Source organism: Panicum virgatum, chromosome 6N (genome assembly GCF_016808335.1).
Source record: "Panicum virgatum strain AP13 chromosome 6N, P.virgatum_v5, whole genome shotgun sequence".
NCBI classification, from domain to species: Eukaryota; Viridiplantae; Streptophyta; class Magnoliopsida; order Poales; family Poaceae; genus Panicum; species Panicum virgatum.
In genome coordinates, this window is record NC_053150.1 from 13,565,572 (window position 1) to 13,580,023 (window position 14,452).

Below are 14,452 nucleotides of genomic sequence, written 5' to 3' on the forward strand. Positions count from 1 at the left end.
CTTATTAAAACTTATTCTCCCACGAACATTTTGGGTAAACTAGTGATGAAACCTAACACAAACCAAGAATAAAGTAGGATAAAAATTGGAAAAAGCTGTATTAGTATAGCAATGATTAAAGGGAACTTGGATCTTGGAATGAAACATGCTGATCGTCTAAAATTATTTTTTATGCCAATTCAGGTTGCTTTTCTTATAAGAGAGTAAGAACAATGGCAGCCAAGTTAATACTTTCTTGTCGTTTTTACTATAACAATTAAAATCTAGTTCATTTTATCTCTTCTTATTATTAGCACTTGCCAGGGTTCTGATGTCGTGTGATTTATTTCGCTAACAGTATATGTAAAAGACTTCAGTACCTGTTAAGCACACCAATTTTCTCTAAATTACTGGCTAGCTGTTGTATTTGATATGATTTAAACTTTTCTAACATGTCTTTTAGACCATCTAAAACTTAGGAACACAATTTTATCACTGTGTTCATGCAGTTCATACTGATCTTAGCCACCAAGCTTCAGAGGTAGACCTTTTTCTTTCCTGATAGGGCTGAAAACTCAAGTTATCTTGAAAGTTCATATAAAACATTACTAGAATAATTGAGAACTGCCCCCACAATGGACGATGTGAAAGAATAAGTTATCTTGATGAATTCGTAACTTATTTTAGATAGCCTTTACATGTAGATCTGAACTCAATAAATATATAGTATTTAGCTTAGCTTGACTACACTCTGCAAATTATATCCTCATTATTAATCATTCTTGTTTGTTGTATAGGCATATTTCCCTTTTTCTGTGCAATGCAATATGGAGCGTGAGATGCATTATTAATTGGAAGGGTTTTGATATTTTGTTCCATTATAATTCATTAAGCAGTACAGTATGTAGTGTTTATGGATAAAGACATCAGATTTATTTCGTTTCCCCTTCTTACATGGGGTGGTGAGATCTTCTTTACCTGATAGATCGTGACATGGCAGTTTGTTCTCTTTCCTCTAGCTGCTGTTTAGCCAAGCTTACATGTACAGACACAAGCATGTTGAAGAGGCAGTCGAAGGTCACCATACAATCTTTCCTCAAAACTGAAGCTAAAATGGTATTGCTCTTTGATTCCACTAAACATACAACTTCCTGAATATTTCTTCTGAACAGGAGATGACCACTGGTGCTGATGTAAGCAAGGGATATGATGTCCAGCTTTTGGGTGTCTGAAGTTAGTAGCTCGTGAGTATTGCGTATTCTATCTTCTTATAGACATTTTCGGGCATCACCAGCAACCGCTCTGCTAGCCGCACTGTTGTCTCTCCATTGATCATGTATTGAAAAGGAATCGAAGGAGTTAGTGACAAAAAAATGCATGGAAGAAGCAATCGACTGAAGATCTGTCATCAAATAAATTTCTGCATTGCTGCCGAGAGAAAGAAGAGGCCAACACTATCCGCTGTGCTTCAATACTCCGTGTTTGGTTTTTATGATATTGTTGAACTCTAGACATTATTCCTTTAAATCTCTTCAATATTGTTCATGCCAGTATTTCCACTGGCATTGACAATCGTTTTCAGCTCATGTTTTCAGAGCCAATGTTCTCTCCAGTTTGATACCTTGAGTTGGCATGGAAGTTAATATATGTTGCTCAAATGGTGGGTTATCGGGCAAAAAAAGATGATCTAAAGTGATCTAGTCCACCAGCTGGAACTAGAATCACATGCACAAAACAGATTGTTTCTGCTAATTCCGTTCCCTTTACAGACTGCAGTGGCAGTTGCAGTACTTCTGATCCTACCTCTTTGCTCCTTTGCAGACCATTATTTTGGGCCAAACCAAGTCAAACTGGGCCGCATGATGCTCAATCTGATAGCTGAACGTGTATGAGCAGTCATGATCTCTTCTATGTAATGGAAGAGGTGGAGCGAAGAGAATCAAGTGATTGTTTAGCATGACATCTAGGTTACAAACTAACAATTACTTTAATGCTATCATAATGAGAAGTGTTATCTGTTATTATTTTGATGCTAAGTTAGTGCTAAGTGCTAACTACGTCCCTGTTAAAATGGAGAGCAGCGGACTCAGTATTTTTATTTGTAAACTTCCATTCGCTGCTCTCATCCTGAATAATATCCCTATGTAATCTTTCCAGGGTTGAGGAACACTGCCTTCGACCCATTTCCTTTGACTAGGGATGGATTTATGTACGGCTTCTTCCCAGAAATAGGTCCTGACCATTCTGAAAAAGAAATAAACTTTGTCTTCCTGTTTCCAATAAATGAAACTAGACAGAGAGCTGCTGCCTGGCTCTTTTCAAGACAAAGAAAATGTACTCTAAGCATGTTAGAAGCTCAAATCTTACTCTCATTGAGCTGAGAGGATGACACTCAGTGTTGGGGCAATTTTCTAGGTTTTCTTCATTCACACACACAATGCTATAATCTCCACGGGAGAGGAGGCTACACATTTATAGGCAGCCAGGGCAAGCAGCCAAAGATGCTAAAACTAGTCTAAGATGCTAGTCTAAAAATGGTCTAAGATGCTGTCCTCTAGATGAGCTACTGTCCTAGAGATGCTGTCCTAGAGATGCTATGTGCCGCTGCCAACCACAAAGACCAGCGTACAAGGATTATTCCCAGCATTCTCCCCCTAAGTCTTGTGCGTCATCTTGTGGGAAAGTTGGACCATCCCGGTCCTGGAGCAAAACTCAAGGAACTTGATCCTCCCAAGGGGCTTGGTGAGCAGATCCGCAAGCTGGTTCTTGGTGTTGATGTAGCTCGCCTTGATGCTCCCTTCCTCTAAGCAGCCTCGGATGAAGTTGTACCTCACCCGGATGTGCTTGCTTCGTTCATGGAAAACGGGGTTCTTGGCCAGGGCCAGAGTGGACCTTCTGCCCACCCTGAGCTCCACCGCTCTAGTGCCTCTGCCGAGGAGATCACCAAGCAGTCGAGCAAGCCAGAGCGCCTGAGTCGAAGCGGTGGAGGCCGCTATGTACTCGGCCTCGCAGCTGGACAGGGCCACCACCTGCTGCTTGACTGATTGCCAGCTAACGAGGCACTCACCAAGGAAGAAGAGGATCCCGCTCGTGCTCTTGCTGTTGTCGATGTCGCCGGCGTGGTCGCTGTCGCTATACCCAATGAAGTGTTCCGCCCCAGGGCACCTCGGGTAGTGGAGACCGTGGTCTCCCGCAACATATCGGATGATCCTCTTCACAGCCTGTTGGTGCTCCGTCATCGGTCAATGCATGAACCGACTAACGTAGCCGACGGAGAACGCCAAGTCCGGCCATGTGTGGGCGAGGTAGCGGAGGCTCCCCACAAGGTACTGAGTAGAGTCCACCTCCTCCGCCGTGTTGTCATGGGTCAGCTTCAGCCTCTCCTCCATCGGAGTGAGGGCTGGGTTGCAGTCGGTGAGCCTAGCTAGCTCAACGACGCGCTTGGCGCAGGCGGTCTGTCGAAGCGTGATCCCGGAGTCATCTTGGTGCACCTCGATCCCCAGGTAGAAGGAGAGAGGCCCCAGGTCGCTCATCTAGAAGGTGGCCTTCATCTCGTCCTTGAACGCCGCCACCTCCACATCCTTGGTGCCAGTGATCACCAAGTCGTCGACGTACACACCCACCAGCAGGGCATTGCCACCATTGCCCCGCCGGTAGATGGCCGCCTCGTCCGGGCTTTGCTCGAAGCCCATCCCCTTGAGCGTGGAGTCCAGCTTGGTGTTCCACGCCCTCGGGGCCTGCCGCAAGCCATAGAGAGCCTTGCGCAGACATAGCACCTTACCCTCCTTGCTGGGGATCGCAAACCCCGGTGGCTGGTGCACGTAGACCTCCTCCTTCAAGTCGCTGTTGAGAAACGCCGAATTGACATCCATTTGATGGATGCGCCAGCCCTTCTAGGCAGCCAGCGCAAGGAGAAGTCGCACGGACTCCATCCGTGCTATGGGAGCAAAAGCATCGTCGAAGTTGACCCCCACCTGTTGCACGAAACCTCGTGCCACTAGGCGAGCCTTGTGCTTGATGATGGCGTCGGCTTCATCCCTCTTTAGCTTGAACACCCACTTAAGGGTGATCGCGCGGTGACCGCGAGGGAGATTGACAAGCTCCCAGGTGCGGTTCTTCTCAACTGCATCCATCTCCGACTGCATCGCAGCACGCCATGCCATGTGTCCCTCGGCCTCTGCGAAAGACCGAGGCTCACCGTCGTCGCACGCGAGGTGCAACTGTGCCTCCAGGTCAAGAGGCACATGTTCCGGCGTTGGCTGATCACTAAAAAGGTCCTCCATCGTGCGGTACCGCAACAGCTCGCCATCATGGTACGCGTCGATGCGCTCCACGTCATGAGAGAGCGGAGTAGCGAACTCCACCGGGCTGTGCTCAGCATGAGCAGGTGTTGGAGTAGACGTGCCCAGTGGAGTGGTTGTCGGTGCTGGAATGCGTGGCGTCGCCGGCTGTGGTGGTGCAGACGAGGAACTCGGCGCAGCCGGAGTCATGGCTGGAGAGCATGGTGCCGCCGGTGTAGCAGGCGCTGGAGTCGGTGGAGGCTCGGGGACCGGGGTAGACACGCTCTACGAAGAAGAGCTGCCTACACCCCTAGCTCCCTCGAAGTGGACGTACTCGATGGTGAAGTCGTCGTACGTCAGAGCCGAGCCATCGTCCACCGCCTTGTCCCACGCCCATCCTCGCACTTCGTCGAACACAACGTCACGCGCCATGCACACACGCTGTGTCTCCGGGTCGAGAATGCGGTAGTCCTTCGAGCCCTCCGCGTAGCCGATAAACACTCCCGGGGTGCTCCTGTCGTCGAGCTTGCCGATGTGGCCAAGCTCCTTGGCAAATGCAAGGCAGCCGAAGACCCTTAGGTGGGAGAACGCCGGCTTTTGCTCATGACAAGCCTCATACAGTGTCATGCCGTCGAGTGCCTTGGTGGGCGAGCGGTTGAGAATGTAGACGGCCGTCAGCACCACCTCTCCCCAGAAGACAGCCGGCACCCCCCTCTGCTTGAGGAGGGCCCGGGCCATGCCCACAACCGTCTGGTTGCGCCGCTCGACGACGCCGTTCTGCCACGGGCTGCATGACACAGAGTAGTGGCGCTGGATGACCTCATCCGCTCAGTACGCCGTGAACTCAGCCGCCGTGAACTCGCCGCCGTTGTCGGTGCGCAACACGCGCAACTTGCGGCCACTCTCCACCTCCGCAGCAGCCTAAGCGCGCCTGATGGCATCCGCAGCCTCTCCCTTGCTGCCGAGGATCATCACCCACATATAGCGGGAGAGATCATCGACGAGCAGCAGGAAGTAGCGTCGTCCTCCTGGTGTGACCGATGTCACCGGGCCACACAATTCCCTGTGTACAAGCTTGAGCCGCTCCCTGGCTCGGAAGCTTGCCTACTGGGGGAAGGGGTGCTAGCTCTACTTCGTCAGCATGCAGTTGTGTGCAGAGCTGCTGCACATGGTCGAGGCACGGGAGGCCTCGCACCATCTTCTTGGCACCGAGCCGCTCCAGGGCCTCAAAGTGGAGGTTTCCAAAGCGCTCGTGCCACCATGCCTCGTCGTCCCTGCGAGCTGCAAGACAAAGAGGCTGGGCCACCCCTACGTGGAGGATGTAGAGGCGGTTCTTCCCTCGAACCACCCTGGCAAGAAGCTGGCAATGATGGTCCCAGATGCGGAGGACCCCGCTGTCGATCACCATGTGTGAGCCGCTCTCATCAAGCTGCCCAAGGCTGATGATGGAGTTCCGTAGCGCCGGGATGTAGTAGACTCCGGTGAGCATCCGGTGCTCTCCGGACTTGGCGGTGAAGATCACGGAGCCCATGCCCTTGATCTCCATGGCAGAGGAGTCCCCAAACCTGATGGAGCCACCTACGTCGGTGTCCAGGTCGGAGAAGAACTCCCGCCACCCGATCATGTGGTGCGTGGCACCGAAGTCGAGGTACCAGTCGTTGATCCTGTCATCGTCGGAGCCGTTGCCGAGAAGGACTCGAGCACGCGGCTCGTCAAGGTGGAGTAGGGTGGTGGCGGACGATGCCGCCGGGTGCAGGTCCATGGCCCCGAGGAGCAGGAACAAAGCCACCTCGTCATCCGGCTGGGCCTCCGTGACGTGGGCTTGGCCCCCACGCCTCCGCTGCGGCCAGTCCTTGGCCCAGTGGCTGGGCCTACCACAGTTGTGGTAGGCGTCGTCTCGTGCTGCCTTGGGCCTAGCGGCGGCGCCGACCTGAGCGCCTCCGCGGGCGCCGCCCTCGGCACGCCCTCGTGCTCATGAGTGAGGTGGAGCTTCCCGCCGATGGAGATACCTCCCGAGGGAGGCTGTGGCTCGTTGCTGTCGATGACCTTGAGGTGACCTATCGCCTCCTCGATCGTCATGGTGGAGAGGTCCAGCAGAGACTCGATCGAGCGAGCGGTCTGCCTGTACTTCTCGACAGCTCTCTCCTCGTTGTAGGTGTCATCGCCGAACATCACCATCTTCTGCAACAGTGTTAAGACGGAGAGCAAAGTCATCGACATCTTTCACCTAGCTTGAAGGCCAGGTTCTCCCACTCCTTGCGAAGTGCCTGCAATGTGGACTTGAGGGCGTGGTCGCTGCCGATGCGAGCCGCAACGATGGCGTCCCAGGCCTCCTTGGCAGTCTCCATCTGGGAAATCTATAACTACATCTCGGGAGGTACTGCGGCGATGAGTGCATCCAGCGCCCGGCGATCTTCGTCGTAGTCGTCGTTCTGGACGGCATCCCACATGTGCCGCACCTGGAGCCTCACCCTCATCACCGTAGCCCACTCGACGTAGTTGGACTTGATGAGGGTTGGCCACCCGCCACCGGGACCAACGTCCCTGACCACCGCCTGGAGGCCGTGGTAGCCGAGGGCGCCGCCGCGCGCGACCCAGCTAGGGGAGCGGCCGCCCTGCATGCCGCCGCCGCTAGGCACGCGGATCCCTGGGCCACCGCCGAGCGCGCCGCCCTCTAGGCCACCGCTGGGCGCGCCGCCCTCCCGGTGCCCTCTCCCTCTCCAGCTCCGCAAGGTCCCCGTCGGCAATGGTGTCGCCAGCGATGGAGCCATTGAGGCTGCCGCGCAGGGTCTCAACTTCAACCTCTGCCGCACGCGCTGCATCTTCCACCTCATCTGCTTCCACCTCTGCCCTGGCCGCCGCCAACTCCGTTGCCGCCAGCCTGGCCACCCTCGCCGTTGCTGAAGCGGCTTGTGCCGTCGCTCGCCTATGCTCCTCTGCCGCGGCGAGCTCGGCGTCTTGCTGACGCCGTGCGCTCGAGGCGACCAAGCGTCGAGACGGTGCGTCGGACATGGCACGCCTCCAAGGGGCTACTGCATGGAGAAGATGCAGCCTCAGACGAGCTGTTGCTCGTCTGCAAGGGTGAGGAAGGAGGAACGGGGGCTGTAGCAGGTGCTGCTGCGCTAGCTGCTACTGGTGCTGCAGCTGCTGCTATTGCTGCTTGGGAGGGAGAAGAACAGGAGATATCCAATCTACAGGAAAGTACGGCTCTGATACCAGTTGTTAGAAGCTCAATTCTTAATCTCATTGAGCTGAGAGGATGGCACTCAGTGTTGGGGCAATTTTCTGGGTTTTCTTCATTCACACACACAATGTTATACTCTTCACGGGAGAGGAGGCTACACATTTATAGGCAGCCAGGGCAAGCAGCCAAAGATGCTAAAACTAGTCTAAGATGCTAGTCTAAAAATGATCAAAGATGCTGTACTCTAGATGAGCTATTGTCCTAGAGATGCTGTCCTAGAGATGCTACTGTCCTAGATGCTGAAAAACACATGCTGCAGCTGGCTGGACCATGCAAGGACCATGTGCTGCTGCCAACCACAAAGACCAGCGTCCAAGGCTTATTCCCAGCAAAGCATTTGAAACTGAAGGGGGGAGACAACCTGAATCCTGCCTTCGAACCATATGTAGTAAGACATGCATGTTTGCATTCCGTATACTCTAACAGCAAACTATTCTCCCATCATACCACTTGTTACTAATTAGTTCCAAGCAAATCAAATTAGTATCAGCAGTGATTTCAGAGGATATTAGATTAGTGTGAGTAGAAACCGGTGGAATATTTGTGATTGACTGTAGCAGCTGCAATCTCTTCATAGGCGTCGTAGACTCGCAGCAACGCCTCTGACAGCAGTCCTGTTTGATGAAAAAATTTGTCTGAATCTTCAGAACTTTACATTCTGTTTAATGACAAAATTGGTAGGCAGACTGTAGCAACCTGTTCAAAACTGATGTCTCCGTTTTGTCAGAATAGACATGTTCGTAGATGGTGTGGCGACGTGATCTTAGGTCACAGCCATTAGTTCTCTCTTTTGCTTATTCTGCTGCTGCTTTCTTGCAAAGCTTCTCAGTGTGCTCATTTTGTTATATGAACATATAAAATGCTGAATCTTTTGAAACAGGGGTGATTCAGAAGTGCTTATACGTACTGTACTCGAGTGATAGGTTCTCCCTCCATGTCGAGGATTAAAATTTGCAGCTCAATGGTCATTTTCCTTAATCTTATAATTTGTCAAAAGCATCTTGTTTCCGTTCTTTTTATAAAAAATATAGGTGGCTCTGATTGGTCGATCTATGTCTCTATGCTCACATATACCATCCACACTAGAAACGGCAGACAGTGTTTCATGCAGTGCCGAAAGCACTCAACTAGGACAACAGACGTACAATCTACCCTATCATTCCAAATAGCAATACCTTTACCAATCCATGTTTCTGTAAAGAACAGAACTAAAGTTGGAAATCATGCACGCCTGTCTTTCAAATGTTTGTCATAAATTAGTCTACATAGTTAAAATTCAATACGATGGCTGGATCTTGCAGTACAAGACATAGTTATCAGGCAAGGAAAACTGAAGATGAAGTAACCTCCAAATGAAACATTTCGTCAGAAGAGACAGATAGCTGCTATTGTAGGCATTTCAATATTTAGCTCCTCGATTTTACTATATGCTAGCTACGGTGTTTAGCAGTATGACTCAAACAACTATGAACTCACTGTTGCGAGAGTAAATAGAAATCTGAACACTTACTGTGCTATGTGACACATGCCAAAATGTATGCGATAGACTTTCAGTGTACATTCAATTTTTTTCCAGGTACTGTACTCAAAGAAAGGACACAGTGATTTTACCAAGTTACAAAGTTGAGCCAAAGTTCAGGGATTCTGGTATGCAATACTGCCTTCAGCACAACGAGGAATCAAAAAGATTTCTCCAATTATATCGACAGTGAGGAGAAATCAAAATGAAGGTCTTTACGCAATCTAAAACTTATACAGATTTAAGGAATGTACCCAATAAACAGCTGAGGTAGTGAAAACAAGATGCTTCGTGTTTAGAACCTTATGATCTACAGGTTACACTAATGTGTTTGCTTTCACACTGAAATTAAGGAATTCTATTGAGGGGGTGTTCATCAAGTCCCCATCTAATGTGATCTTTAAATTGGACTTCGTTATACAGAGATGGCGGAAGATGCTTCATGCTTCTGATGGCGGTGTTGTGGATGAATGGCGGACCCAGGTTAAAGGATGGCTGGAAGAATTCTTGGAGAAAATTCGTGATCGTCCTCCAGTGCCGGATTTCCTTTAGAGTCCTGGTGTAGTGTTAGATGTTCTGTCGTACTCTCAGGTCCTGCCTGACCTTCTTTGGTGCTCTCTGTAAAATGTAAAGTCGGTATCCCCGACCATGAGGATTGGTGACTGTTACCTTACTGCTTTCTAAAAGCTGGGTTAATCCTATTTCAAAAAAAAAAAAAATTCTGAAGAACCCCTGTTGTTCTTTGACCTTTTTTGGGTCATGGGACAAACTTCAGGTATGGACACTTTATGCTCAATGAAAGATATCAAAGACACAGAATAATATAGGTAATTAGTAGTCAGACAAAATGCTGGATTTCCATCAAGATATTCAAGTGCGAATCCAAATCAGAAATTATCAAGATACGTTGGCATTCTTTCACTTGTTCAGGGTAAAGGGCAACGTTGAAATATTGACCCTGTACTTTGTAACTGTGAGAAGTATCTTAAGGCATTTATGGTCACATGGTAAGAAAAGTAAAACAAGGTATTCACTATTTGTTGATGTCAGAGAAAAGGTGATAATTATAGGAGATTGAAGAGCAGATTTAATATGCAAATATGTTTAGCTGTGAAGCTTAATGCGTTTTTTTCCTTCAGGCTTACATGTAAAAAATTCTTGTTGGCTACAAAGGATTTTAAGAGTTATTCTAGGATGCTGATCAGTACAAGAGATGCATAACATTATCTGTTATTCAAGATTACTCTCAGTCTTGCTAACAATACAATACCAGAGAAATTTCCAAAGGTATCTATAAAACAACAGTGAAACAAGCTAGCACAGAACTGCATATAACTTTCAGTTTCTTGATATAAATGTTAAGCAATAAAATCAGGTTTTGCTTTTGGAATCAATTTGTGCATGGTGTTTAATTGAAATTTAATGTTGATAAAGTGATATCCCCAAATTTCTGTGAACTTTTAGGCCCAAATTATGACATGACTGTAAACAGGATAAAGTACAGCAATGGTCATAGCTGAACATTCAGAACCATTCATTCGTCCAAAGTTGTGCATCAAGCATTACTTACCAGTTACACAAGATGTTCAGCTTTGGAATAACACAGCTGATGCTAGCTCCTTCAACCATATGCTACTGCCACATGGCATTCCATTACAAAAAGTGCTATGAAAGCACAGCAGATTGATGCTCAACTATTGTGCATCTAATACTTTGCAAAAGGACAGAGACTTAAGAAACTAAAGTTACCAGCCATAGGTCCAAGTTAGCATGGCCTTCTATTGGAAAACCAGCAGCTATTCATATAGACTAGGAACTAAGCTAGCTACTCATAGGATTAGCTCAGTGTTTTTAAGCTGAAGACACGCAGTCAGCTGGGCAGCAAACTTATGCCTTGCGATACCTGCTATTCTTCTCCAGTACATCTACTAGGATAGAAGGGCAAGTTCTTTTGAGATTGGCATAACCCTCTGTTTCCAACACAGCGTACATCTTATCTGAAGAGGCCATAAATTCGATGCAAACATCCTTGAGACAGTCGCAGTTATGCTGATCAGCCAAGGCCAGTGTAATTGCCACAGTTTCCGCATCAAGATGGTCAACAAGATTGCTTGCACACAACAACTTCAACCTGTCCATGGCATATCTATCTGCAGCCGCAAGTAAATGCCTGGAAATCTCACAATATTCCTCAGCATCAAGATCATCCCATTCAGGCAGTGAATCCGTGTAGATGAATTGCAGCAGGACCTTAAAGACATCAGGCTGAATGCCTTCAACAGTCAAACGCCGGGCCCTCCTCTCCTTCATCTGTCCATACAGCTGCGCCTTGAAGACAGGGGACCGTGTGGCCAGCACGATCTTGTACGCGGGGAAAGTCTCACCTCCAACACTGAATGTGACATCAGCTTCCTCTTCATCCGACAACAACTTGCCAAAATGCTGTGATATGTCCGAGGGTGGTACTTCGATCTCAAAGCCAGATGTGGTTTCCACCCACGATTCTTTGACGACCGTGACAGTACATTCAATTGTCAGGCAATCGTCAACTATGTAGCCAGCTGATTTACTCTCCAGCTTACTTCTCCTGGCTATGGGGGTCCTTGGGCTGAATAAATTTGCATCGCTGAACACTCTAGTGGTGGTTTCAGAAAACAGGTTTTCTGGCAACCCTGTAATCTGGTTAACCAAACTCAGGACATAGGACGCTCGCACCTCAACTTTCTTGCTCACAAGCACCAGATAGACTGCCGTGTACCCTTTGGTAAGGTCGTTCACTCCGTCGGGGTAGAATTGGATGGCCCAGTCGTAACCGCCGACGGTGAAGGTGCCCGACTGGATAGATTTGCGGAAACCGAAGCCCTTCTTGAGACTGTACCCAACAATCTTGAACGAGTGCGTGCCCGTCTCCGCCTCAGTGGTGTGGCTCGACGATGTCCGCTTGGATTCGGACCCCATCCCCCACCTTGCAGATTCCAAGATTCCACGAAACCATCGGGAAGGGTTTCATGAAAAAGAGACACCATTCATTCAGGCAAGAGAAGCTGGAGCCTGGAGGCATACCTGGGATGAGGACGGGAGGTGGAAGCGAGCGGCGGCTGGCGAGGAGGGGACGGGGGAGAAGGAAGTGAGCGGCGGCCGGGGACGAGGGACGGAGGGAGAAGGCGAGGAGGCTACTTGGAAAGGGCAAGATTTTTTTTTTTCTCTTGGAAAGGGAAAGTAGCCAAGTTGGGGGAGGTGGGCGGCGATTCTGCACAAGAGTCGTCTCCAGTCCCACTGGCACGTGGGCTCCGGGCTCAAACGCTGCGAGGCTCGTACGGGCAGTCTCAGTCCGGAACAGCTATATATCGCGGGCGGTAAAAAACGCGAGCCATCGCCTGAAACTGGCGCCGGTGGTATTCAGCCTTTCGCGGCCCACTCGCGACTCCCTCCTCCTTCTCGCCGTCGTTTCTCCTCCGCTGCATCGCCGCCGCCACGGGTGACGTTTCAGGTTAGGGTTCGGGGGGTTCGGATTTGGGGGTTCCGGGTGGGCGGTGGGCGGGGAGGACGCCAGCGAGAGCCGGCGGCCGGGGTGGTGGAGGGAGGCGGCGGAGCTTATGATTCCGGGGTTGCCGGGGATGGGAGCGGCTCCATTGCTCGCCGGCGTTAGAAAAGAAGGTGGTGGGCGGGGAGAAATCGACCGGCGGTGGGTGGTGGTGTGTGGGCGGGCGGCGAGGCGGCGCGGCGGAGCGCCGCCGGCCGGGGCGGTGGACGCCGGCGGCTAGGCCAGGTCCCAGGCGGGGGCGTGGTGTCGGAGAGGTGGGGCGCGGTCAAGACGGCGGCGGCGTCTCCGGCGGCGAGCAGGCAGGGCGGCGATAGTGGTGGGGGTGGGAGCTCGTGGGTCTTCAGTCGCCTGAAGCGACACGCAGCCACGCCCGTCTCAGTCTGTCAGTCAAGGTTTTATAGATAATTTCATAACATTAAATATAATTAATTTTACAGATATGGTAAGTAGAGAGAAGTATAAAATTTCATGGAACATGGAAAGAGTTTCATTACTATAAAACTCATCTAGCACAATTAACTAGTTTTCAGTCTAGTTAACTACGTGCGCCATGAAACTGTGACTGAAACTGGCTTAAAATAGATTGAGGCTCCCGCTTACAACTGAAACTGGCTTAAAGTAGATTGAGGCTCCCGCTTACAATCAGCGGCCGCTGATCCCATTAGGACAGTCCCAATGGGCATTAATGGTGGTTTCAATCTTCATTAAATTAGATGTCACCTAAGCAAAAATGCTAACGTAGGAGCTCAGTTAACGAGGAAAGAGAACCAAAACATAAGAAATTGTTTTGAAACGCCATTTTGAAGAAACCACTGGTTTCCATGGTGGGACCGACGCGCTTGCCCCGTGCGCTCGCCGGCACGCCCTTGCCACCCCACGTGCTTGCAGGCCCGTCCTCACAGCTTTGCGCTCATCCAGCACCCTCGCCGCTCTGCGCGTCCTCACCGGCATGCGCTCGCGGCCCCACGGTGCCACGCGCGCCCTCGCCGGCATGCGCTCGCGCCTCCAAGCTCGCCCAGTGCCCTCGCCGTTCTGTGCTCGCCCCGTGCGCCGCCGCTCCACTCCGCGCTCCGCCGGTGCCGCCGGCGAGCATGCATGAACTCGGCCACGGTGGCCAACGGCCTCGCGGGCGGAGCACTCGACGGCACTAGAACTGCAGTCGGAAGTGGCGCAGGAGGAGGTGCCTGAGGAGTCCGTGGAGCAGACCGTCCAGCTTCAAATGTGACCGGACCACGCGGAGGCAACGGTGACCGCGAGGATCTGGCACGGAGGCAGCGCGAAGCCGATCGTAGACGGTGGCGGGGCACCAGCATTGGAGAGGATGCCCGGCTACACCGTGTAGTCGCAGCCCGGCCCAGCTTGACCGGCGACGCCCCCCGTCCCGCTCGGCTGCGCCGCTCGTACCCACCCGGGCGCGACGGAGCAGTGGAGATCAGGAGAAAGAGAGCAGAAAGAGAGAGGAGAAGAGATAAGGGAGATATAGGAAAGACAAGTATTTATTAGGCTAGACACTTGCATTGGAGATGATAGTTTCTACAGATAATTTTTTGCTGAAGTTGTCACTATGGAAACTGTGCATAAGTTCTATCATTGGGACTGCCCTTAGCCACTTAGGGGGATATAGTCGAGAGCATTCAGTCCGAACCCACACAATCACAACTATGGGCAACTGAATTAGCAATCCCTACACAGCCAAACAATTCTAAAATCGCTAAACCTGATATCGAAACGAAAACTGATTGATGATCTCGTGCCATCATTTGACTCCAGCCCCGCTTTCAACTCGCTGCAGTGTACTTCAAGGACAGTTTTTTTATAGACGCCACGCTCCACCGCCAGCTCCAGACTTCCTTCACCGCCAATGCTTCCGCAGTTAGCACATCTGG

At 50.6% G+C, this 14,452-nt stretch overlaps 1 protein-coding gene across 1 annotated transcript; it reads right to left on the bottom strand.

Annotated features, from left to right (window-relative positions):
- Positions 1–10,521: 10,521 nt before the first annotated feature.
- LOC120679144 (BTB/POZ and MATH domain-containing protein 2-like) lies at positions 10,522–12,206 on the bottom strand. The gene is made up of 2 exons (XM_039960662.1): positions 12,086–12,206; positions 10,522–11,988 (listed from the first exon to the last, which is right to left on the bottom strand). The coding sequence occupies exon 2, from the start codon at positions 11,978–11,980 to the stop codon at positions 10,910–10,912; it is 1,071 nt and encodes a 356-aa protein (XP_039816596.1). The 5' UTR covers positions 11,981–11,988; positions 12,086–12,206; the 3' UTR covers positions 10,522–10,909.
- Positions 12,207–14,452: the final 2,246 nt, after the last annotated feature.